This window comes from Triplophysa rosa, linkage group LG10 (genome assembly GCF_024868665.1).
Source record: "Triplophysa rosa linkage group LG10, Trosa_1v2, whole genome shotgun sequence".
Lineage (NCBI taxonomy): Eukaryota > Metazoa > Chordata > Actinopteri > Cypriniformes > Nemacheilidae > Triplophysa > Triplophysa rosa.
In genome coordinates, this window is record NC_079899.1 from 23,936,290 (window position 1) to 23,960,545 (window position 24,256).

A 24,256-nucleotide genomic window follows, 5' to 3' on the forward strand; every position below is an offset into this window, starting at 1 on the left:
GTGCAATAACTTCTCATTGAGTTTCTATCATCAGTAGGTAGACAGTTAATGAAACCGCACAACCTGATACGAGTGAAGGTGCTAATGAAACTCTGACAATGTTTTAATTGTATTTACTAATAGCATCAAACCAAGCTTCGGCTAAACACGGTAATTGCTTTAAACTCTACGTGGGAAATAAATCTCACCGGGCCGGAGTTGGACATATTTGCCTCAGTAATGAGTAAATTAAGAAACGAGAAAATGAAGAACAAATGAAGTATTTTCCTAAAATATGACTCATTTTTGCTAACAGATCACTATAGCTTTTATTTGCCAGCTCGCTTATGTTTACAGCGTCTTTATGGTTTTTCTCATAGTGGATGCACGGTTTTAGTGTTTTGAGTGGCACCTTGATGTTTAATTAATGGTAATCTAAAGATTTAAGAACACGCCACAAAAATGACGAATATAACTCAATATAGTAAGGTTGTATTCACTTCCATCATTTAATGCATAAGCCAACAAAGAACAGTGTATCTTAAAAGGGTCATACGGCGCGAATACGTGTTTTTCTGTGTCTTTGGTGTGTTGCCCATGCATGTATTAGACACATAAAAGTGCAAAAATGAAAGTGTGGGAACAAAAGATGCGTTCTATCTAAAAGCGAATGCTCACCCAGACCTGCCTGAAACGCCTCGTGTAACCACACCCCCACAAATCTGACTAAGACCGCCCAAATGTATACGCAAGTAAGGTGGACGTACCTGTCAGTTCAATTGAAGAGGAACCTGATGTTCCAAATATGGTAAGAGACGTGAGATTTCCATCACACGCTTGCAGTATTTGACCAATCACTACGCACTGGTGAACTGGCCAATCATAGCACACCTCGCTTTTCAGAGCCATGAGCTTTGTAAAAAATCTGCTCGTTTCAGAGAGGCGGGGCAAAGAGGAGATACAAACATGCACCGTATGTGGAAAATACAGCGTTTTTGAACCTTAAATCGTGTATACGCATTGCATTACATCAAAAACAAACCATAATATTCGTTTAAGCCGTCTCATATGACCCCTTTAAAGCATTCACAACTATCAAGCAGTCACAAGAAAATATAAAAATCCAGTTATAATATATATCGTTTTAAAGAGAGCATCAAAAGAATGTAACCAACCAATGGATGCGCAATGATACAGTTGACAGAATACTGGGAGAAAGATTCCGATAAACATCCGATAAACAAAGAAGCTTGTGCAAATTTGCCATAACACGTTTGATTAGAGCTAAACGAATGTCACATTCATCTTGACATTCAACACGTTACAAACAAGCATCTGACAAGGTGTACTGCAGTCAACTTTACCCTGGTGGCTTTGAATCAAGACGGAGCCACAAACAGATGCAAACACAGATCATCCGGCTTTGACGAACTACAGTGAAATAATAAAAACACACGTGGGCAGTTGCAAAAAATGACTTTCAAGTACAAAAAACAAAATATAAACACAATGGCAATATACTTACAATTACATTTAAAGGGATAGTTCACTCAAAAATGAAAATTCTGTCATCATTTACTCAGCCTCAAGTTGTTCCAAACCTGTATACATTTCTCTGTTCTGATGAAAAAGACAAAAGGAGGATCTTGCGCTGAGTTCCAACCACATTTAACACGATTTCAAGTTGTCAATCAATTCTATGCAAGAGCAAGAAGCTCACTTCTTGGAATTCGTTTGCTATGTCTCCAAAAAAGGATCACAGGCCGAGTGCACTGAGCACTTTGTGAATAAAGAAGATTGCTAATATCCTTTTTTGGAGACATAGCAAACGAATTTCAAGAAGTGAGCTTTTTGTTCTGGTGAACACAGAGAAAGATATTTGGAAGAATGTTAGCCTGTTCTGGGACATCATTGACTATCATAGTAGGAAAAATTAAAAGGGTTGTCAAAGGCCACCCAGAACAGTTTGCTTTCCTAAATTCTTTAAAACATCTTATTTTGTGTTCAACAGATGCTATGATTGATGTTCCAGAACTGAAAATTGCTAACATTCTTCCAAATATCTTTCTCTGTGTTCAACAGAACAAATAAATGTATACAGGTTTGGAACAACTTGAGGGGTGAGTAAATGGTGACATGGTTTGGGTGAACTGTCCCTTTAACTAAAGGTTTTGTTAGAATTGGCCATTTTTGCTTTCCACTTATGCATTTGTATTTATACAGACTAAATATTAAAACGGTTTCTAAAAAGCAACGATGAAAGCACGGTAAGAGTCTTTTCAATGAAAAAAGTTGAAATCAGTCAGTTTTAATAAAAACCCAAGGGACATAAAAGTGCCGGTAGTTATGGAAACGCACGCGCACGCACACGCTCGCGTGTTACAACCGCTGTACGTTTCTCTATCTTCTCCCTCTCTCTCTATTCTCGTCTCTTCTTCTCCTTCCCTCTTTCTTTCCGAGAACATGAATTAAATGTCATTTAAAATCTAACTAGTTCTTTATCACTTCGGGGAAAAGGCAGAGCCATGTTATATTTAGTCATTTCATTTCTTCTGATTAAATATGAATTACTATGAAATTTTTCTCATCATCTAACACACAAGAATATGCCAACAGCTTTTTAATACACTATATAAGCACAAACTTCAGCTCTAAGAGTTTAATTTGCCTCTCTAATCCAATCACATCAACCTTATTTCTCTTATCAGAGATTCCCATTTTGAATTAAATGAGCTCATTAGTTTTAATCAAAGGCAAAGAGATCAAAACTTGCACTTAAATGCTTTAGATCAGAGCTGTCAGTCAAGCGTTGAGTTCTATTTGGCTAAAACACCAGATCAGAGGCCGTCGGAACGTGCCGTTTTCATTAAGAATGAGACGGCTTGAAGATACGCTGTCCTTTTTCAACACGTGCGGCGCCCGGACGGAGAGGTCGCTTGCCGCGTGCCCTCCGCGACCTCTCTTTGGTGATGATGACGGGAATGTGAAGCGTGACAGACATTTTTTGTTCCTGCCAGAACGGTGCACAGAATTCCAGAACATCCCTCTTGACTGTGTACATGCGACGGAGCGGTAACAAAGACTGGGAATATAGCCAGCTCCGCTTAGCCGGAGACGAATAAACTATTAAGGCAAGTACAAAAAGATACCAATCTGAAAATACGATCGGGTGTAGAAAAGAGCAAAGTTAGATCACAATGTTATCGGTTTTACACTTGAGATACGCTGATTTACGTCAGACGATAATTGATCATTTATCAAGGAAAAAAAAAATCACAACCACAAACTCCAAGTGAACATGTATGTTCTTAACACATCTATATAATGGATCATATGGAAAGCATTGCGTCCTTTCTTATGCTCCTTTTCTTGGGTATAAAAATCTGCACGCAAAAGACAAATTTGAAAAAGTGATTTATTTGCAACACAGCCATGCTAAAATTCATTTTTACATCGTACGACTAAATGCACCATGTACCATAACATTACCATATGATTTTTTTTTACATGGATGGTTTTGTAGTGGTATTGTGGGCATCCATGAATCCATGACCTTAAGGGAATCTGCTGTGTGTTCTGACAGAGATTTTGTGTAATTTCATATGTTCGATTTACAGTCCCACAATAAACCTGACTCCTCTAAAACATCCCACACACTTTTAGTTTTGTTTTTGACACAACTCCATTTCACTTCCAATCCAGATGGGACAACACAGACACCCTTTAAAACACAAGAAACTCCTCAGACGTCCGCTTTACAGAAGAGTTTAAAAATAAAACATCCAACACTATAAAGACCTGTTCCTCCTATAAAACCGGCAACACCTGAGATGACTTTTTAAAATTAAATATTATTTGTGTGCGATTTACGACCTGGAAGGCTTTGGGATTCATTTCCTTGATGAAACCTTCGTGGATGAATGTGTCTGAGAATAAACGATGAGATTTTAAAAGTATTACATTCTATGCTGAGTGTTGACCATCAATAACCGCCTGGCACATCTGAGGTCCATCCGGGTCCTCGTCTCACGCAGTCCTTGCGGTACACAGCCAACACGTTCACACTCAGCGCATGACTTATAGGTCTCAGGAAAACTCAAATACTCTGGCTAATCCTCCTCAATTTACATTTATTTAAATATTAGTACCAATTCAGGACGTCAGGAGTTTAACGTAAGGATAAATCAAGATTAAACATGTAGGCACGCTGAGAGGAACAGGGCTGTCTGGAGCGGGTCTAACGGATTAGGGTTTTGCTCTGTACATTAGTAATGATGTATAATTCAAACAGCTTTGTGCTAATTGGACCACTGGCTGGCTCTGTATTGAGATGTAGGAGGTGATTTTTCAACGCCGCCCCTATGGGCGTCTACAAGAGTACAGGAGGGGTATGTTATCTATTCTATAGGTCACTTCCCAATTCAGGTCGTTTCTCCTTGTCACCGCATTGGCCAACAAGTTACGTATCGTGCGTCCGAAGCACATGTGAAAGTGCAGCATGATCTGGTTACGAAGTAACTAATTTTGCGTTTCTGTAATGCATTCCTTTATGGCGGTGCTCGCAATATATTATACACAAGCCTCTGTTAGAGACACTTAAAACCGTGATCAATATTTAATCCAGCAATAATGAAAAAGGATTCCCTGGCAAGTAAAAGGCTCAGGCGCGCGTTTGAGATGTCACCGAGCTGAACTGTGAAACAAATGACACTCGCTGTAAAGTACAATCTCCGTAGAATATGTTGATCATTGATCAGACGAATTACGTGCGCGGCAAAACATCTTCAGACCACTCCGGACCAATACTATAAATAAATGAAGAGCGACAACGATTATGCGCAAAGAAACACAAAAGAAAACTGTAGGATGTGAGAAGTTGCCATATGTTCACTAAAACAGGAAGAGGAAATGCAGAAGGAAGCATTCGGGCCCTCAAGATAAATGGCATGCAGTAAAACTTTACATTGTACTATTTGTCTTTGAAATAACCCAAGCCAGACTTCACTGAATAACGCCTTATTTCTTCTCTTTTAGGCCTGTGAATAAACTACAGATACAGTGCGAGTCTATACAGTAAGTCAGCTATAAATGCTTTGTCCGCTCTTGCAGTGCCTTGTCTGTTTTTTGATTACTTTATGACGAATCAGATGCATGCTGGGATAGCAAAGCAATATATCGTGACTGCAAGTCTTCGTTCAAGGTGGATGAAAAAACAGTGTTCAGTTATGGTGTTCTGTACATCAGGATGATCCTGGAGGTTGCTAGGGTGTTGCTAGGTGGTTGCTTACTGCAAGGTCTAAATATTTATGATATACAGTTCATATCCTTTTTTATTTTTACCTATTATTTTTTCCATCAAAACTACAGGTTTCAAAATATTTTTTAATAAAAAATATTGCGCTGAAACGTAAACTTTATAAACTAAAAACAAAATATAAAGAGTTCAGATGCAAAAGCCTCTAAGTGCAATTTTTTGTGTAAAATTTGTGATTTTTTCAGGTTCCTAAGTTTAGGTTCAGTGATTTCACTTTAATTGCAATGAATACATCCTTTTTGCCATTAACGTGAAATAACTTTTAATAAAAATCGGTGCCTGATATAAAATGATGGAGGCTTTTGCATCTGAACTACATAACCAAACTATATAACCAACATATTACCAAACTATACAACCAATTCATATATAACCAAACTAAAAACTGTGGTTAACCATCTAAATGTAAGAAAATGAACACAACAAAGACAAATAATTATTTTTGTGGTCAGTACACTATTTTCACAAGGGGGGATTGTTTGTGCTAATCTTAAATTCCAAAGTCTTTCCTAATTTAGATGTAAATAAATCAATTAGGTGTAATTACTGAAAGTGACGCTAAAATATGCAAAAAATAAATAGACGTGCCCATTAAACTAGAACAGTTGAAAAAAAGCATAAAAACAAACTATAAAATGCAATACTATAATAAAAACCTCTTTAATATCTCAATTATTTCTCTTAGACATCAATGAGATGAAATGGGGAGCAAATGGAAACTTACGTCTCAGATATTCCTCCTGAGAAAAAGAAACTAGACATCTCACAATTTCAACTTCGAGTTTCAGAGATCTCAGCAATGTCACAGACCGAGCTCAGATTTGTCAAGTCGGCAATCAAAAGTCGATATTATTGGAGATCTCATCAAATTTACCCAAATCCAGATTATTTGACCACCACAATCAATATTCATTTTACACCTCCACACTCTTCCTATATTTCATGTGATTATGATTTTATTTCTCCCAAATAATTTGAAGTTGATACTAAAATAAACAACACAACTGAGAACTCCCATCAAATCACCTGAACTATGAAATTTCATTCAAATAAAATCTATGGCCTGATTTCCAAACGCGTGCTTTTTGATTTGAGCGATACACAGAGAAACACAGAAACAGGCTGCAGAGGTGAAGAGCAGTCCGTCTGGACGCCGAGAGGAAAGGTCACAGAGTAAAAGACAACCTGAACACTGAACAGTTGCTGCATTCCAGCAGGCAGAAATGGAATAAGTTTGGGAGAAGATGGTCGAGGTCACAAGGACATCGCCGGGAGTGCACGAGATATCTCGAGAATACAGATGAACGGAAAAACCTGAGCTAAAAGAACAACAAACAGATTGTGGCAGAAGTGGCACCCGAGTGACGCTAGAAGATGAACGACGTTTAAGCAGAAGGAACGAAACCACCTGCCAGATGTCCCTCAACACCCATTAGCAGCTAAAAGACCGGCGGTCGGTGGCCTTTGCTCTCTGTAGACCATCTCCGTGACCCCTGCGCCCTACATTCTAAAAGAGTCAGGAGGGGACAGACAATCTGACAGGTACAGTAAACTTCACCTGGACTCCTCGTCGGTTAGGTCTGTGGGGACAGAGCGAGTCCAACCCAAATATATGAGGTCTTGCTTAGATGCTCTGGATGATATATTGAGAGCTGCCTGACGCAAATACATCAAGTACAACATCAACATTAAGCACTGCTGATAAAATCTGAATCATTTCTAAACTTTGAAATAAATCTGAATTTTTGTTTGGGAACATCAGTGACGAATATGTTTATACTTTCAAAGTCATTGACACAAAAGAAGTACTTCAGGGAATGTTTTTGTTTTGTTTTATATTTATTGTACTGAAAGTAAACGCTAGACTGCTGCGTGTGATTCAATGCTATAAAATTCACTTGTTCAATTATAAAACCAGGGCTTTGTCTGAGACGACAATTTAGAGGACATGTTTACCCGAAGATATAAAAGCTTTGTTTATGCTCGTAGTGTTCGCAGGCACCGAAACATCATCGCCTCAAATCTAAAATTTTATCGATTCCCGCAGATTGTTTGAAGTCATCCGAGAGTTGTATTCCTCGATGTTTCTTCTGCTATACATCAATAACAGATTCACCCACAAACAGCTTTAAAATTTAATGGATCTATCTTGAAAGACCAAAAAGCTATTTGTTTAAAAATGCTGTCATAGAGACTTGGGAGAAAAGATGTAAATACACACACAAACAAGCAAACGGTTCAACAGCGACCTGCATGGTCCGTAAACATCTTGCGGGAGTTGTATCCTCAGCAGACCTTCAAGGATATACCTCTATAGCCAGCGTAGCGTAGCTATGTGTGTAACGTTCCTGTTTCCATAGCAACCCGGGTTTGACATTCACTATATTATGTGGCTAAATAACAATATATCTCTGCTAAAGAACCAAAGCACTACAGGAAAACAACCTGAAATATCTATACCATCTGAATATATACAGCAATAATTAGAGAGAAAGCAAGATATAATATTCTATCAAAATAAATACATTTTTGCGATTTTATGTTTATTTTAGACTTTTACAGTCATTGACGAGAAGTGCTTCAAGAAATGCTTTCTGCTTATTTGTTTTTATGTATTTATTTGTTTGTTGTTTTAAAAGTGAAACACTAGACCGCTGCATGCGATTCAATGCTATAAAATTCACTTGTTCAATTAAAGCATGATGACAATTTAGAGGATGCTAACCTGGTAATATACATATACAGTATATATACTGTATATATATAACAAATAAAGCAGTTATTGTTTTTTCAATAAAAAGCTGTACACAAAAAACCAGTGTTCCAAACGGTCACCTTATTTTACCCCAATTCACAATGTTAAAATTATAACAACGATTTATAATTTGAGCTGTCGGGTATGATTTAGCAAAAAATGTCAGTTCATTTTTATTTCAACCCATGTAAACATAAGTAACTTGCAATTTTATATTTTAAACAGAGATGGCGATAGAGAGCTACAAGATATTAAAAATACAATACAGTGCCAGTCTCGTTTAAATTGTAGTATTGCAAAACATACCCAAACAACTTTTCGGTAAAGGCCTGGCGTGTCGAGCATGTTGAGGATTAATTGCAGCCCTGATCAAGTTGTGCATTTATCACTCAATTGCTTAACACGGCACCACAGTGTAAACCACAAACACGGGATATCAATTAACTGCTGTTAACACAGTTTTAATGATTCCTTCATCTGAAAAAGTCAGGCAATAATCAAATTTGGGCTTGTAAATGAATTTCAAAGTGCTGTAATTGAAGCACTCTCATCCCCTCCAATGAATGTACACATGTAGGCGTTTGTTTCCGACGTGTCGACGAGAGCAAATCAGAAATGGATTCGGGGTCTTGTTTACCTGTGTTAATGGATTCGCCATGGCAAGCGAAAACTTCACAACTATTTTATTAAAGTGAAAAGTGAATTTTAAAACATTTTTAAAGGGGCCATTTTATATTCCCCCCGAGGTCCTCTTATAATGCTAGTAATTATATATTTTTGTTAAGTCTAAAATAATGATCATTTCTTTTTTCATGAGAACTTTCTACTCTCTTGTTTTTTTTTACATTTTTCCTTGAGAAATACCCCCACAGATTTTCAACACTAAGACAAAGTTGGGTTTTACGGTTTGGTTTTTAACTACCCGATGCCTTTAAAAACCTGGCGTCTAATGGTAATTTAAGACTGAAACCATCAAGAATCTTTTCAGACAACACTTTAGGCACTCGTTTCGAACTTTGTGGTGAAAGTTTCGTCTTCTCAAATCTATAGTACGTTTTCATACATCAAGCTTTTATCTGAAAAGATCCTGGAAAAAAAATGATTTCTCGCGATACGACCTCTTTAAATCACCAGTCTCCGGTTGCCATGTTCTGACATTAACACACAATCACAAGCTGCCGAATATGTCGGAGGATAAGTGTCATTATAAAGCAGTAAAGTTGGAGAGAAAAGTGCGTGCGCAGCAGTCTTCACAGAGAATATGGTGACATTACGGTTTGATGTTATTATGACAGCCGGAGGCTGTGTGTGCAGACAGCATTATTGACACACAACAAACAGGCGTCTCTCTCTCTCTGCTTGTCACACACCATAAAACCTCAACGGGATGGGCTAAAAAAAGAAAAATGTTTACGGTTGTCATTTAAAGGAAGAGATCTGGACATCACTGTTATTCTATAAAACACAATCTGATTTCACAAACTATTGTTTGAAAAGTTGCCTCCTTTTACAAGAACGGTTGGCTTGAACGGTTTCAAGGTGCATTATGGGATACGGTGATATGCATGGTTTTGTGATTGTCTATTCCGTGTTTATCCAAATGTTTGGATCTTTTCATTGCAGGACAGAAGAGGTGCTCAGATAACCATCTGCCCTCCGCAACAGCCTCGCCCCTCGGGTCTCTGCGTGAAGATGCTGGTCTGCTGGACTCATCTTTTATTAATATGGTAATGAGAGTGAACCGGTGACAAGGCAGAGTTTTTATCAGTCTTGGGGTCGGATCGGCCCTGTGTTCTGGAAGAAAAGGGGTCCGGTCAACCACCCGGCAGTGCAGTCAACAAATAAGAAATGCACTTTTGTGTCTTTGAATTTGTTGTGGTACTTTGAGACTGAAAGCAATAATCTCTCTCTCTATATCTGCTTTTGTACACAGTGTAACTAAATATGGTTTTCATGGTTTGCATTCTGGTTATTTTTGGGTGTGACAACCTCATTATTTACATTTAGTCATTTAGCAGACACTTCTATCCAAAGCGATTATAAAACCAAATGCTAAAAAAAAACAGTTTTTACAACAATAAAACAATATTGTACTGACACGCTATAGAATTTATCCGACCGTTAATAAATTATCTTAGTTCGTTTTCTACAGAATAAAGAAAATAACATTAAATGGCAACAAAAAATTCATTTTCGGGTAAGTATATTGTCACTCCCAAAACTCTGCCATGTGTATGTAGCCAACGCCTAAAACTTTTCTAAGACTCTGTCAGTATTGCTTTACACCAATTTGACATCACATCACAACATAAACTAGTCATGTAAATAATGTGAAAAAGCAATAAAGATACAGTCAAATTCATAGACAGAGACTAAGTTAAGCTTAGGAAGTGTCGTCTGGAGTAAAGGGTTTTGTGGTGAACAGGTGTTGTAGTAATAATACCTGTCACTGAGACAATTTCAGACACAACTTATGAGCTCTAACCCGAGGGATTCGTCACATAAGATCAGCACCAGGCACACAGCAAAATGTTCGACCTTAAGCCTTGAAATCAGTTTGACTTGGAACTACATAGCAAAATTGTACTAAAGGAGAAAATAGCAATATTTAAATATAATTCTTATTATGAATCTTTTAACAGCAATGCTTGCTTCATTTCTCATTTTTCTCATTTTGCTTTGTTTGTTTGATGGAAATAAACAAACTCAGACAAATGAGAAAACGCATCACATCCCCTCATTTTCAGTACAGACTATTAGACTCGTACAAAAAATGTGAATGAATTTAAAACCCTTTACTTACTGGCCTAGGCAAACAAATCTCTGAACACAAAACGTCACACAGCTACACAAGACACAAAAAAACAACATAAAAGCACACTTTATAAATAAAAAACCTCTAATTGCATTCTAATATAGCAAAAAGCCCTCCATGAAAGCTGATGGCATGTCATTTCGCCCCTGCCTCACTTTTCCTTTAATCAAGGTGCAGGAAAGTGAGAAAGAGAGGAAAATGTGAGATAAAGAAAGTGTGATTGAGCATGAAGTGAGAGAGAGAGAGCAAGAGAGCGAGAGAGAGAGAGAGAGAGAGAGAGAGAGAGAGAGAGAGAGAGAGAGTTTGCAGCTGGCTGCTTTACGCCGTGACGTTCAAGCATGACTGACCTATTTCATCAGGTCTGTCAAAAGCTTGTGCTGATACATGTTGACAACATTTAATCTTAAAAATTGAAAGAAATGAATTAATATGCAAATTCCATCAGCTTTGTAATAAAAATGTCCTTGAAAAAAACAGGGAACACCACCCCAGAGGAACGGTGCGAATTATCCGGGCTCCGTTGTTACTCGAGTTAGTCAGAGGTACACAAGTCCACCAGGAAATCAGCGCGGATCTGACTTGGAAATAATTATGATGGAGAAACAAAAGCCCTAGCAGGTTGAATAAATGGAACGGCATGGGAAAAAGAGGCAACCTGCTTTGTTATTCACTTTGAATTAATAGGATTACTTGGAGATCCATATACACCTAAAATCAACACCTCCTATCAACGAGCGCAGAGCCGGAGAGCGAGGGGAGGGGGGTTCCCGAATTACGCATTCAAGCAACAGTGGGACACTGTGGGGAAAACAGCACCGTTTCCTCATTCTTCACAAGACGGAACAATTCTACGGGGACGAAATCTTACAAGACAAAGATTAGCCGTCCAAAAGGAGCAGGTGGCTGGCTGAAGTTCTCCTGTGGAATTAACTGAACTATGGGGCCTAATTATCTGTGGAGAAAGTGAACGGAGGAGAGAAACTTCAGTGTTTGAAGGACAAATGATTCATTAAAAAGAACAGCTCACCTCCGCTCTGATCTTTGGACAAAACAGCATGCGTCCAATTCCCATTTGAATAAAACTCAAACCAGCACCCTCAAAACACTAGATGACCAATTGCACCGATGCAATAAAATCATTTGTTTCCGATCACCTTCAAATGAAGTTGCGTATCAGCAGAGCTTCATTTGTACGTTCATTTGCACATTCAATTTTTTTCTTTTTTACAGTCCGCACGCAGAATTGTTTATTGTCGTTTTCTTTGTTCCAGAAGAGCTCAAATGAGTCAAATAATATGCAACTTCATGTTTCATATCATGACTTTGGAGCTTTCTTTGTTGACTCATTCTGTCTCTTCCTGTTATTTAGAGTAAATACATATAAGTAAAACTAAATATAAATAAACAATAATATAAATGAATAAAATATAAATATTGATAGATTTATGAAAGACACAGTACAAAATAAAAATATGGTTATATTTATTGTCTGGGACTATTCTCAAAGTTTTACACTAGAGACACTAGAGACAATCTTTCCTCAAATTTAAACCTCCTCCTCCTCTTCAAGGGTCCTCACACCCACCTCCCTCTCTTTTTCTCCGTCATTTCTAACAGATCAGAATGGGCTGTAAAATCATGAAAAATGTGCAGTCCTTACGGGGCAGCGTTCCCGCACATACACGTCCACCCCGACATTCATCACTCGCCAGGTATTGTCAGCGAAAGTTTAATTGCATAAACACTGTGTTACTGTCCTGTCATATTTCTTGTCGGCTGGGATTCTCTCTGCGGACTCACTATCGCGCAAAACTATAATTGAATAGCGAGCGAATCACACCGGGGCCGAAGGGAGTGCGCCTTTATGAATAGAATTTGTTTTCTATCAGCAAGTCTGACAAATTGTGTCACGAGGAGGCGCGGGGCCGATAATTTCCCCCGTTTATTGGGCAAAGACCTGTTAGCCGCTCGGCCCTTATCTCCTCCGCGTCGTAAGGCCCGAGTTAAACAAACGTGCGTATACAGGAAATTTGCCAAAAGAAGAAATTGTTTTTATGCGGGGAAAGCTTAGAATAACAGTGCTATTTTAGTTCATTCACTAATCTGAGACATGGATTCTGAGGTCAAGAGAATTGCAACAACAAAAAAACGTTTTAAGAGAAACCTCTACGTGAAGTGTCTGGATCATGGCTAAAAATATAAATACAATCTCTAGAAATACTCATGCATGAAGTAAACAACGCGTTGGAGATGCGGTGCGGTGGTTCGTATACATGTTTTAGATTCAGGTTGTGAAAATTCTCTCTCTCTCTCCATTTCTGACATATTTTTCACTACGTAAAGATCAAATAAAAGAGAAAATGTGATCAGTGGTTTGTCATGCTACTTCAATAACTGAGAACTGTTTACAAAAAAACACGTGTCAGCCTGAGAAACAAATCTGACCAATCCCAAACAAAAGCGCCCATAACTACAGATAAAATCCACACCAGCAAGCTCGACAAACAAACACAAAAAAAACCTTCAAATCCACGAAACGCTTAAAACAGAAGTGCATGTCCGGGGGGTTCAGCCGTCTCACATCGGTCTTTTCCTGTGTGAAAGCGCCAAGCAGCTTTACGGAAAGACTTTCCCACCGCGCGGCTCGCCGCGTAACCGCTGCCTGGGAACGGAGGCGTAATGCTCGCGCCGACTCCTCACGCCTGATAAAAAGCCCTTTTTGACAACCTTATCAGCCAAATAAGCTTACATAAAACTGGCTTCTAATAGTCTGGAGACCGCCTGATCCAGCCTTTGTCTTTCAAAGCTCGCTAGTCTTCCTCCTCCAGTGATCTCGCGCTTTCCCCGTGACAGAATTCTCAATCTTTTAGGCCGGCTAAGCTGTCGTTAGTTTCTTTGTTCCTCTCGCAGGATTGTTTAGCGTGTTTCTGTACGGTTTGATATGAGGGGCTCACGATGGCTGAAGTGCTATAGACATTTGAAAAGCTCCATAATGCCCTTTAATAACAGCGGAGATGAGAGACGTCTGAATGCGCGTTTCTGTCCTCGACGCTGCCAATGAGAATAGTGGAAAACCGGAACTCACGCATACGCCGAGGTAAGCGATGATGCCTCTTTCAACGCACAACAAATAAATACATTTCGATTTTTTCTATGAAACCTATAAGGGACTTGTTTTCGTACTCTTATTCAAATAAAATAAGCACGAAAGGCAATTTGGACTAACACTGTTGGGAATTATTTTGTTTACAAACAATTAATAGGGCGAGATGCATCTTTCAGTGATCTTGCAAACAAATCTAAACAACAAAGCAAAGATTAAACAGCAAATAGCGTAATAACACAGATAGAAGGTAACACAGTTCCTCTCTTTGTTGTTACAAAACAAACACGTTTACTTGCATATTAAGTGAGTTTTCAGGTAAAACCGAACGCAAAACAATTGTTCCCCGTAAAGGACGAATAAAGATCAACGTGCTTCCTACGAGCGTTTTCCAAGCTGACCGAGATTGATGGGCGATTCTAAATCAAGTTATGTTCTAGCAAGGGCCTTAATTTAAGGCTAAACTTAGGGCCTGCGATAAATGAACGCATCAGATGATTAAAAACATTTGTCTTAGCGAGCGGCCAGGTCTCTTATTTATGGCGGCTAGTTCATCACGCCGCCTGGCTCGGAGCTTCTGACAGTGAATCTATCTGATGAAGCGATAGGCACTTTCATAATTACTGAGTAACTTATGACTTCTTCCCTCGCGCACACAACATTAACAAGCATTATGGCTTTTACTTATAAAAGCTAAAGAGCTGTATACAAGCGAATTACACAAACCTGCTTGCGGGGGAAACTGTGTTTACAAAATGACCGGGTAACCCAAATATATCAGCGAGTTAAAGGGACAGTTCACCTGAAAATGAAAATTCTTTGATCATTTAGTCCCTCTCGGCTCATTCCAAACCTGTAGAACACAAAAGAAGATACTTTGAAGAATGTGTACAACATTGCCCACCACTGACTTCAGTTGTGCGGACACAAAACCACTGAGCCATTTCTCAAAATATCTTCTTTTGTGTTACACAGAAGACAGAGCCATATACAGGTTTTAAACGACGTGAGGGTGAAAAGATTATAATCATTTTTATTTTTGGGTGAACTGTCGCTTTAATGAACACATTCGACTTCAAACTTTGGGTTTTGGGGTTTTGTTAATAGCTTGAGAATTGGGATCAGTAAATCATCAGAATTAAAAACATTACAGTAAGTAAGAAAGTAAATATTAGTCTATTTGTTTACTACTTGTTTAGAATAGTTGACCAATAAACATAAGAACTGTCTGCAAATGACATCATAAAAAATCAGGTGTTTAAATGATCTGGCATGTGCATACAGTTAGTTGTATCTACACACCTTCTGTCTCATAATGTTGGATTCTGTATAATATAAAAAACAACAGCCGACAACAAACCGGACGGAGCTCAAAACACTTTCACACCGCTGCAAAAAAAAGCACGCTGTAAATTTCAGAATCTGCGCCTCAGTCATGTCTCACGTAATAGACGCTACTGGAAAACAAATCTGCACGTTTTACTCACGGCAGCCACCTGCACCGCCGAAACCCTGTTATTGTTTACATCTGAGACCACCAGACGAAACACGGGCCTGTGATTTGAGCTGATTGTGTCTATAGATAACACGGCATAACATCACAGCAGACACTGATGTTTATTTTAATTAAACGCGTTCCTTTACCCACAGAAATGCAGATGGACAAAAGCGTGGGATTTGCATTCTTAATCAAAGCCAGGCGTGCGGTAGAATAAACATGGGCAAAAAACAAATTTAATGTGGAATCAACCCGGGGCCGCGCTGCAAATGCATCTACAGTATCGCAGAAATGCTGAAATATAGAGTTCCTTTCTCTGTGAGTGGTATAGCGAGCCGGTGTGTGCATTGGCAAACATCTGGTTCTGAATCCAACGCTGTTTGGATGGAAGCCAGACGAGGTGTTCTGGCTGGCTAACATTAAACGTGTCAGCGTTAGATCCAAATCTCTGAGCTCCTGCAGCTCTCCGAACATTTGTCAGCCCTAAACACATCAGTCAGGAGCAACTCGAGTTAAACAGCAACTCTGCTCTTAAAGGGATAGTTCACCCAAAAATGAAAAGTCTGTCATCATTTACTCACCCTATGATTGTTCCAAACCTGTATAAATTTATTTGATCTGCTGAACACAAATGAAGATATTTGGAAGAATGTCAGTCAGTAAACAAACAGATCTCATCCCCCATTGACTCCCATAGTATGTTTTCCCTACTATGGTAGTAAATGGGGGATGAGATCTGTTTGGTTACTGACATTCTTCCGAATATCTTCCTTTGTGTTCAGCAGAACACAGACATTTAGGCAGGTATGGAAAAAGTAAATGATGACAACCACATTGTTTGGTAACTCGCATGCTTTGACATTTCACATTTTTTTTCAACACAATAATGTTTATACTGAAATTTTGCAGTGCATTCTGGGACTACCTTATGTGTGAAAAATAAACGTGAGACCGCCTCAAACCTTTTGCCCAAAAAAGATGAATACTACACAAAAAATGCGGGGTCATTTTAACCTATGGTTGGGTAAAATATAGACAAACCCAACTGTAAATTTACCTAGAAAACATCCATATTTGAATAACCCAGCATTTTCGAATGCAAAGTTTAAAACGGCACGTCAACTGAATGCTAACAAAAAGGATTGAGCTGACTAGATTTGGGCACAGAGCACACATTTTTGCAGATATAAAGAATACAAACTAAACAAACATGAAGAAAAGCACAAGATTGAAAGTTTTAGCAGAGAATGGAGAATGTTAGACTCTTTAATGCTCTGTCTCTCTATCTCTCTCCTGGGATGATCTGAGAGACACCTGCCTCTGGTCATTAATGCACAAGAACATGTGAAGGACATTGTTCCATCCGTTCCTATTCCCTAGATCACCTGCATCTCTCTCCTCACCTCTCCAAACTTCTCCTCTCTTCTTGTGTCTCAGAAAAGGACTTCAAGAATAAAGCACAATTAGTCTAAATGTATGTTTTCAGTAATGTAATCTCCTTTAAAACATCACAAGAAACCCAACTTTTAACAACTATGCAAACAAGCTTTTGTTGTTGTAAAATTCTATGATGCAATAAACCAACAAAGACTTGCATCTTATCTTACTAGAGCCTTGAAGACAACTTGAAACATCCCATCACTAGGCATTTAAAAGTAAAAAAGAGTCAATTATGACTTCATGCTGATTTTAACGACAGACTGATGGTTTGGTAAACTTCATAAGAATATTACATGATACAGGACATGGGCTGTATTACATTCCCTATATAGTTGTATAGCACACACACACACACACACACACACACACACACACACACACACACACACACACACACACACACGCACGCACACACTATTTCCACCCATAGGATAAAGTTTTCCGGGTCTAAATGTGAGATGAATTGATGAAATGTCAGATGAGTTCAAACGTGACCCCACCGGTTGGGTCAGGCTGAATGAAATCAATACGTTTGAGCCGCAGACCTCACGAACTTCAGATTTCAATTAAAACACCTCCAACAGCTGGTCATGTGATCTCTCTCTATCACATTTTCTCACAACTCAGGTGTTTTGTGAGCTAAAATCATAGCCGGTGTTGACATTCAGCCCATATTGTGTTTGTACAGGTTTAAATATGTTGAAAGACTCTTACAAAAAGTACTGTGGCACTAGTGGGTAATATTATGGAACTTTAATATATACCATGGTGCTGTGTGATTACTATATTCATGTACCATAGTATTTGTTTAATATTTGAAAAAATACTACGGTACTACCAAAATACTATAGTAAAACAATTTCTTTAGATCACATGACGTTTTCAAAGAAATAAGCATGCTATTTTTTATATATAAAAAAGCATTTAGACTTTTCGAGTCAAATCACACACATTTACATTTAAACAAAACATTCATCCAAAACTACACGAGTATCTCAAACTCAAACAGCGTGTTTGCTGATAAAAGCACCCTCGTCTGACAGGTGTGTTAGTCTAAAGTCTGCTGTACATGTAATCCCATTATTTGTATTCCGACCGGGTGCTAACTGATCGCCTGACCCTAACTCCACTTCTCAAGGACACGTCTCTATATGTGCCAAACATCTACTACGGAAGGCAGAGAGCAGGATTTACCACAGGGAATTCTGGGTAATGCAGACCGCCGAAGTCCCAAATGGCCCGGACAGCCAACAGCCAACACCGGCTAAGGTCAACGACCTCGGCTAGACGCCTCTGGTGTCCTAAACGCCCTACGGCTGAATGAGACTCAGACACATTTCTGGGCACAATCACCGAAGGGTGTGAATAATCATCTGAGCCGGCGGTCCTCGGCTCTGCTCCTGGGGTCCCACAGCACATTTTATATGTGTCCTTTATTTAACACAACTGATTCAAATCTCCGGCTGAACTCAACTGAGGGTGTCGGATAAGAGAGACCTACACAAATGCAATGCTGTGGGTTTCCAAAACTGGAAAACCATTGAGCTACGCCATTTGTTGTATATAAATTTCATTCCTATATTAAATAATAATAGTCAAACATACTGTATGAACTACACAACTACACAAGCTCCTGGATACTGCAAAATACTTTTTTCAAAAAAGAACATGACCTTTATGTGACAGCATTTGTGTATGCACTGTATATGTGTGTTTGTGTAAAGTAGATATTGTGCATGTGCACATGTCTGTGTGTGTGTGTGTGTGAACTGGTTTGGGGTATTACTCGGGTATGACGGGGGTAGATCCAGAGGCCTTGTAGAAAAGAGCTCTATTTGCATTTCAAATGTCACCGGCAGCAGCAGACACCTGTTAAAGGCTAGAGGAGAATCCACACAAATCAAAGGTCTGATCCTGCAGGAGAGTCCCATCACCCTGCCCACGGGCGACCGCCGCTCCAGGTGCCCTGAGACGCAACTGCTGCCCTGTGCTGGGACGATACGCTCTACATATAATACTCACAGACCAAAAGGCTAATTCTGCCGTTTTATTTTAAATTGCGTGTTTCTTTAAGGATATAAAGATATACACATTCTTGATGTACGGTATATACCTGATACCTTTGGGCCTCATCACATGACCAGTATAATGGGGGTAAACTTAAAAAAATATATTATTTATTTATTGTATACATTATTATTTAATGTATATAAAAATATATTTAATGTAAATAAAAAATAAAAAACTATAAAATAATATAAAATATATTTTTATGAATAAAAAAGCCTAATTTAAAAAAGGAAGCTGTTCTGATATACCGTACATATGCGTACTATTAATTCTATATTGAACTAATAACGTTGTGCCTGATAAACACCCATAACTGGAGTAAAATCAGTTTTAATAGCTTTTTTATTAACTGTAGTCACGTACCTTTTTGTTAAAAAAATAAACGTATGCCAGTTATTGATAAAGTAAATAGAAAATCTGCTTCCCCTGATTCATAACTGTAATCTAATAATAATCATTTATAAAACTGAGAAGTTGTGTACGCTTTCATGGGAATTTTTTTATTCAACACATGTAAAGAAATTGTGAATTGATGTTTTTCAAACAGAGATGGCGATAGAGAGGCACATGTCATGGATGACAGCTTTTCCTTAACATACTCCAAAAAGACACGCAGCATTAGGTTTTCTCGTAAGAAATTTTCTAGACTACGGTAAAAAAAATCTGTTACAAAAATGTTAAAACCAGTCTGGGGGGTTGCGCTCGTATGACGTCTCTGTGCCAAACCCGACCGGACATATTGTCACAGGTGCACGCTCGTGTTCCCGAACGCATCTTATTGCAAATAAGGCTTGAACGCTTTTCTTTTATGAATGCACACATGGGGGCTGCCGTCACGCTCATCAAAAGCCTCGTGTTGACAAACGGCAGGATTACGATCTTCAGGAAAAATGCAGCTGTGTTCACTATTGCCGGCGTGTCGTGCCCTTGAGAGAGAAACAGTGACGGGGAACGCTGCTCTCCACACTGGCAGATATTTAAAAGAGATGATAAAACCATTTACTTTGCAGGTCGAGCAGGGGAAAAATTTGACATAAAGGCAAAACTGAAAGAAAGAGGAGCTGAAAGAAATGCTTGACTACACCTTAAATACAACTTACCCGACTGTAATTCAGAGAGAGAGAGAAATCTGCAGACGGCGTTCTGTTAGCATGACGTTCCATTCATCTCAATGCAACTTGTTCAATTGGCGCTGGTGACCTGCATGCTGCCACATCTGTTCACACAGTCATTTTTTTTCAACCGAAGACGACCTCATACAGGTCACATCGTTTTGGGTTTGCACATTTATGGCAAGAGAGCACTTTTGCAAAAAAGTTGTATTATTTCTAAAATAATCTAGAAAGCGGTTTACACTATAAGTTCAACCACTCTTTGTCGGATTGTCAAGCATCATCTATAATGCGTCTGTGTGTACAGTACACAAATAAACCCCAGTGTCAGAAGCCCACCCGCCCTCACCCATCAACCATTAAACCCCCCCTCTCACTGCCACTAAAAAATGTACGCTCACACACCTCAAACACACACACACATGCATGCACACAAACACGCATGTGCACACACGTACACACGCGCGGAGTCTGCCAGTGTGAAATTTCTGCCGGTTAAAAAAACACACGAAAAGGACAAAACCACAAATGTGGAACTGCAATTAATTTAAAGCTCCAATCAGCGAAGAATAAATCCTTGGCAGATCTAATTACTGAAGCTCTCGGAAGACCCGGGCCGAGCAGCCAATCTCCCTCATGTTTGAACAGCTTGATGAACTCAGGGACTGATGGATATCAAGTCATTTTGTTTAATTTATAAATGGATTTTCCCCTAATACTTAAATTATCATCAGTACAACACAATGAAAATGGGAACATTTGGAAGGCAAAGTCTATAAGAGCCCTGAAAGGAATTCCAATGAGGAATGTCACCCCTTTTCATTCCTGCTATGCAATTCGTCTAATTAAATTCGGGAGCGGGGTAAGCCTGTGTTACAGTACCGCCGCCTCACGGGATGTCCCCCGAGAGCACAAGCCGGCCACGAAGACGCTTATCTGCCGTATCATGTCACACACGTGTAGAAATGGCCATGCACGCAAAATGTCACTTGAAGTCTTAATATAGATGGTATAGACCCTTTATTGTGACACTAAATAAACTGCAGACTTAAAAAACAACATGGCTTAGACTCAAAATAAATCAATAAACAAACAACTCAAAGTGCACACAATGTAAACAATAGAGGCTAAATCTGTCGTCTCAAGATTGAGGAACGAAAACTATGGTCTCGAATCGAAAAAGAAAAAAACTCGAAAACACAAAGCACAAAGTGATTATAATTTCCATTTCACAGTATATATATTTATCTAGAATATATTTGTAGGACATAAAGATTTTACCACAGACAGGGTCGTAGACATTTAAAAAATATTGCATTGGATAATAAAATATCAAGGCACGTGGAATGTATTTAAATAACAATAATGCAAGCGTCATTTTCAAACAAAACATCTGACAAAGTCTTGTAGGTTTACTGACAAAAAATTTGTACACTTTTAGGTGAAATACTTTCTCTAATGCATTGACATACGATTCTAAGTTTTGCTTACGCCCACAGACATGATCTCACCTGGCTCAGGTGTTTCAGAATGAGAAGATGAGGAGGCGGAGCTGGCCCCGTCCTCGGCCCCCGCGCTCTGGGACAGCAGCCCTCTTCCCGGCGGTAACTTCATTCCCAGCTGCTCGGCCATCTCCACGTGATCGCCCGGATGAACGTAATCGAACACGCTGCTGCCCGTCAGCTCTACCTGAAACACAGCAAACAAGACACAAACGGACACATTAATGACCATTAGTGATTCATTTCAAGAAAAGTAATACAGAAAATCCTTTTATAAATATAATTCAGTAAAGGCACTCCTATCGGTATTACCCAGAGTTCTTTCTTAGTGAGTTTAATGTGATTATTTTCAACTGTAGCGCGGATAAAAGCTCTTATATTTCTCCTCCCGTGAGACGTTTCCTCTGTCTTTCTCTATACCTCGCCGAGACACAACTTTATGCTCTTTAGGTGCACGTCCAAATAATGAAATAATTAGCATGCGCTTGTCTAACCTTTAACCACGCTAAACACGTATTCATTGTTACAAACTGACGAGAAAATAGCCAACAGTAGTTGAAACAGCCACGTGCTTCTTAAATATCCCATTATTATGTTTCTGTAACTCTGTTCTGTGATCAGGTCCACGTCTACAGGGACCTGCGGATTACATGAGAATAATCCCTTTAATGTCGCTCAAAGCAATTTAGTTATTCTGAGCAGAAACGACAAAGGAAGGGAATTACAGAAACAGGTTTTGTATGATTTTAGGCACAATGTAAAGCAGTTGAAAACTACTATTGACTGAAAAGTCAAGTATGGAATTTTTATATTTGATATCTCCAACGTGTCCACTTTAAAAATCAACGACAGAACAGAAGATCTGGTTGAAAAATGTGCACTGTATGTTTTCGAGAGGACTGAATTTACTGCATCTCTCTACTGTATTTTTTACTGTAAGACACACAGTCCAAATCACAGAAAATCCAAGAAAACATAAACCAAACAACAGTATGACGAGACCACCAGCTGTCTGTCTGTTTCTATTTTTCTGTCTCTCTTTCACACACTAGAAACCCAGCAGCACATCTGTTATTTTCTTGCTTTTTTTGTCCCTGGGCATCAAAAAGCTGCAGGCACAATCCAAGTAAGACTTTCTGGATCTTTCTCTGAAAGACTGACATTCTGCCTATATCCAGTAGACCAAAGAGTTGAGGATTCCTTTTGAAGAACTAAAGAGTTTGGGGTTGAGGGTTTCGACCGGCTTACACATGACTGGAGCCCAAATCTTAACAAAATCAAAAAGCAAGCCGTTCGCTAAAACAAAGAACGGTTTACATTTGTGTTTAACCTTGAGAAATCAGTTCATCTGGATAAACTTTCCCTTCAAAGTCTATTTAAACTTCCTGTTGACTTTGCAAGAGATCACGAGAAAACAAGAAAACATGGTGTGAATTCATTACACCGACGTTGATTTTTTAAGCACTTATCGTAAAGATGAAATGCAAAGCTATCTCTCTCACGCCGACCCGAGCAGACAAACCCATTGTGTCCATTGTAATTCACGAACACGGCCCCGTCGACTATTTTAACAGTATTAGAACGAGCCCACTTTCCAGCACAAGTGGCTGCACAAAGCACTCGTCTCTCCCTAATCTCCCCGATGCGAAGATGGGCGAACGACGCTCCGAGAAAAATTACATCAGCTCTAATATTCATTGAGGAGTCGCGGCGGTAAAGTGTTGTCTGTAACAAGAGACGAGCAGATTATGCTCTGTGATTGCGGAAAGGACACTTGGATTACAGGAGAGGCTTTTGCATTGTAAATGAAGCCCGGCTCTGTGGAGTGGGGCCACGGACAGAGCCCACCAGCAACATGCTTATTTTGTAGAAGGTCACTCACTAAGATCTTTCCCCAACCCCTCCCCGCTCTCCTCCTTCTTATTAACACTGACTGGCACGTATTAATGAAATCACCTGATTCTCCAAACATGAAGAGAGAGAGAGAGAAGGAAAAAAACACATGACGTTATGCTTTGGTTTATAGAAGGAAGCCCTTCATTAGCAAGGTTTCGGAAATGTCAGCTGTCGGCTATGAAGCGTTCTGGCTCTATCAAAGCTATAATCTCAAACTGTCAGATTTCATCAAATGACGGGCAGCTTCCTGTTTCCTGATTCATTTCCTCTTTTACCCTCTTTCATGTAGGAAGGGAGTGGGGCAACAGGGGCCTGAGCTAAACCCTGATTGGCCGCTTGCTTCAGCATCCCTGTTCTGGAACATGATTGGTACTCAGACAACAGAACAAAACCACATAAATGTACAATCAAACCAAGTCTTTTGTTTTCGTGAACATCCTAAACCAGTGGTTCTCCAACTGGGGGCCCTAAAATAGATTCGGGGGGCCACAGATTTTGTGGCATTTTATGAAATATAGAAATTGATCAAAGATTTTATGCAATCAAACATCAGAAAAATAAGACCACCAGCCAAAACAATTAATGTTCCAGCATTGTATACCTGAATATGTTTTTGGTTTAAATAAAATTCTAAGTTTAAGATTATAAGTCTTTATTTGGGGGGGCCGCAAAACAATGCATTCTACACAAAGGGGGCCTAACAATGAAAAAGTTTGAGAACCATTCAAAAATAACAATATGCAAAAAACAATGTCCTGACTTTTCACTGTAA

At 39.1% G+C, this 24,256-nt stretch overlaps 1 protein-coding gene across 7 annotated transcripts in view; it reads right to left on the reverse strand.

Annotated features, from left to right (window-relative positions):
* The window catches only part of LOC130560294 (neuronal PAS domain-containing protein 3), a 235,165-nt gene that overhangs the window by 17,929 nt on the left and 192,980 nt on the right, over positions 1–24,256 (reverse strand). For all 7 annotated transcript variants that reach the window (XM_057343995.1, XM_057343994.1, XM_057343996.1 and 4 more), the window contains one exon: positions 21,598–21,775. In XM_057343995.1, coding sequence (XP_057199978.1) covers positions 21,598–21,775 — 178 coding nt within the window. The remainder of the gene's footprint in view (positions 1–21,597; positions 21,776–24,256) is intronic.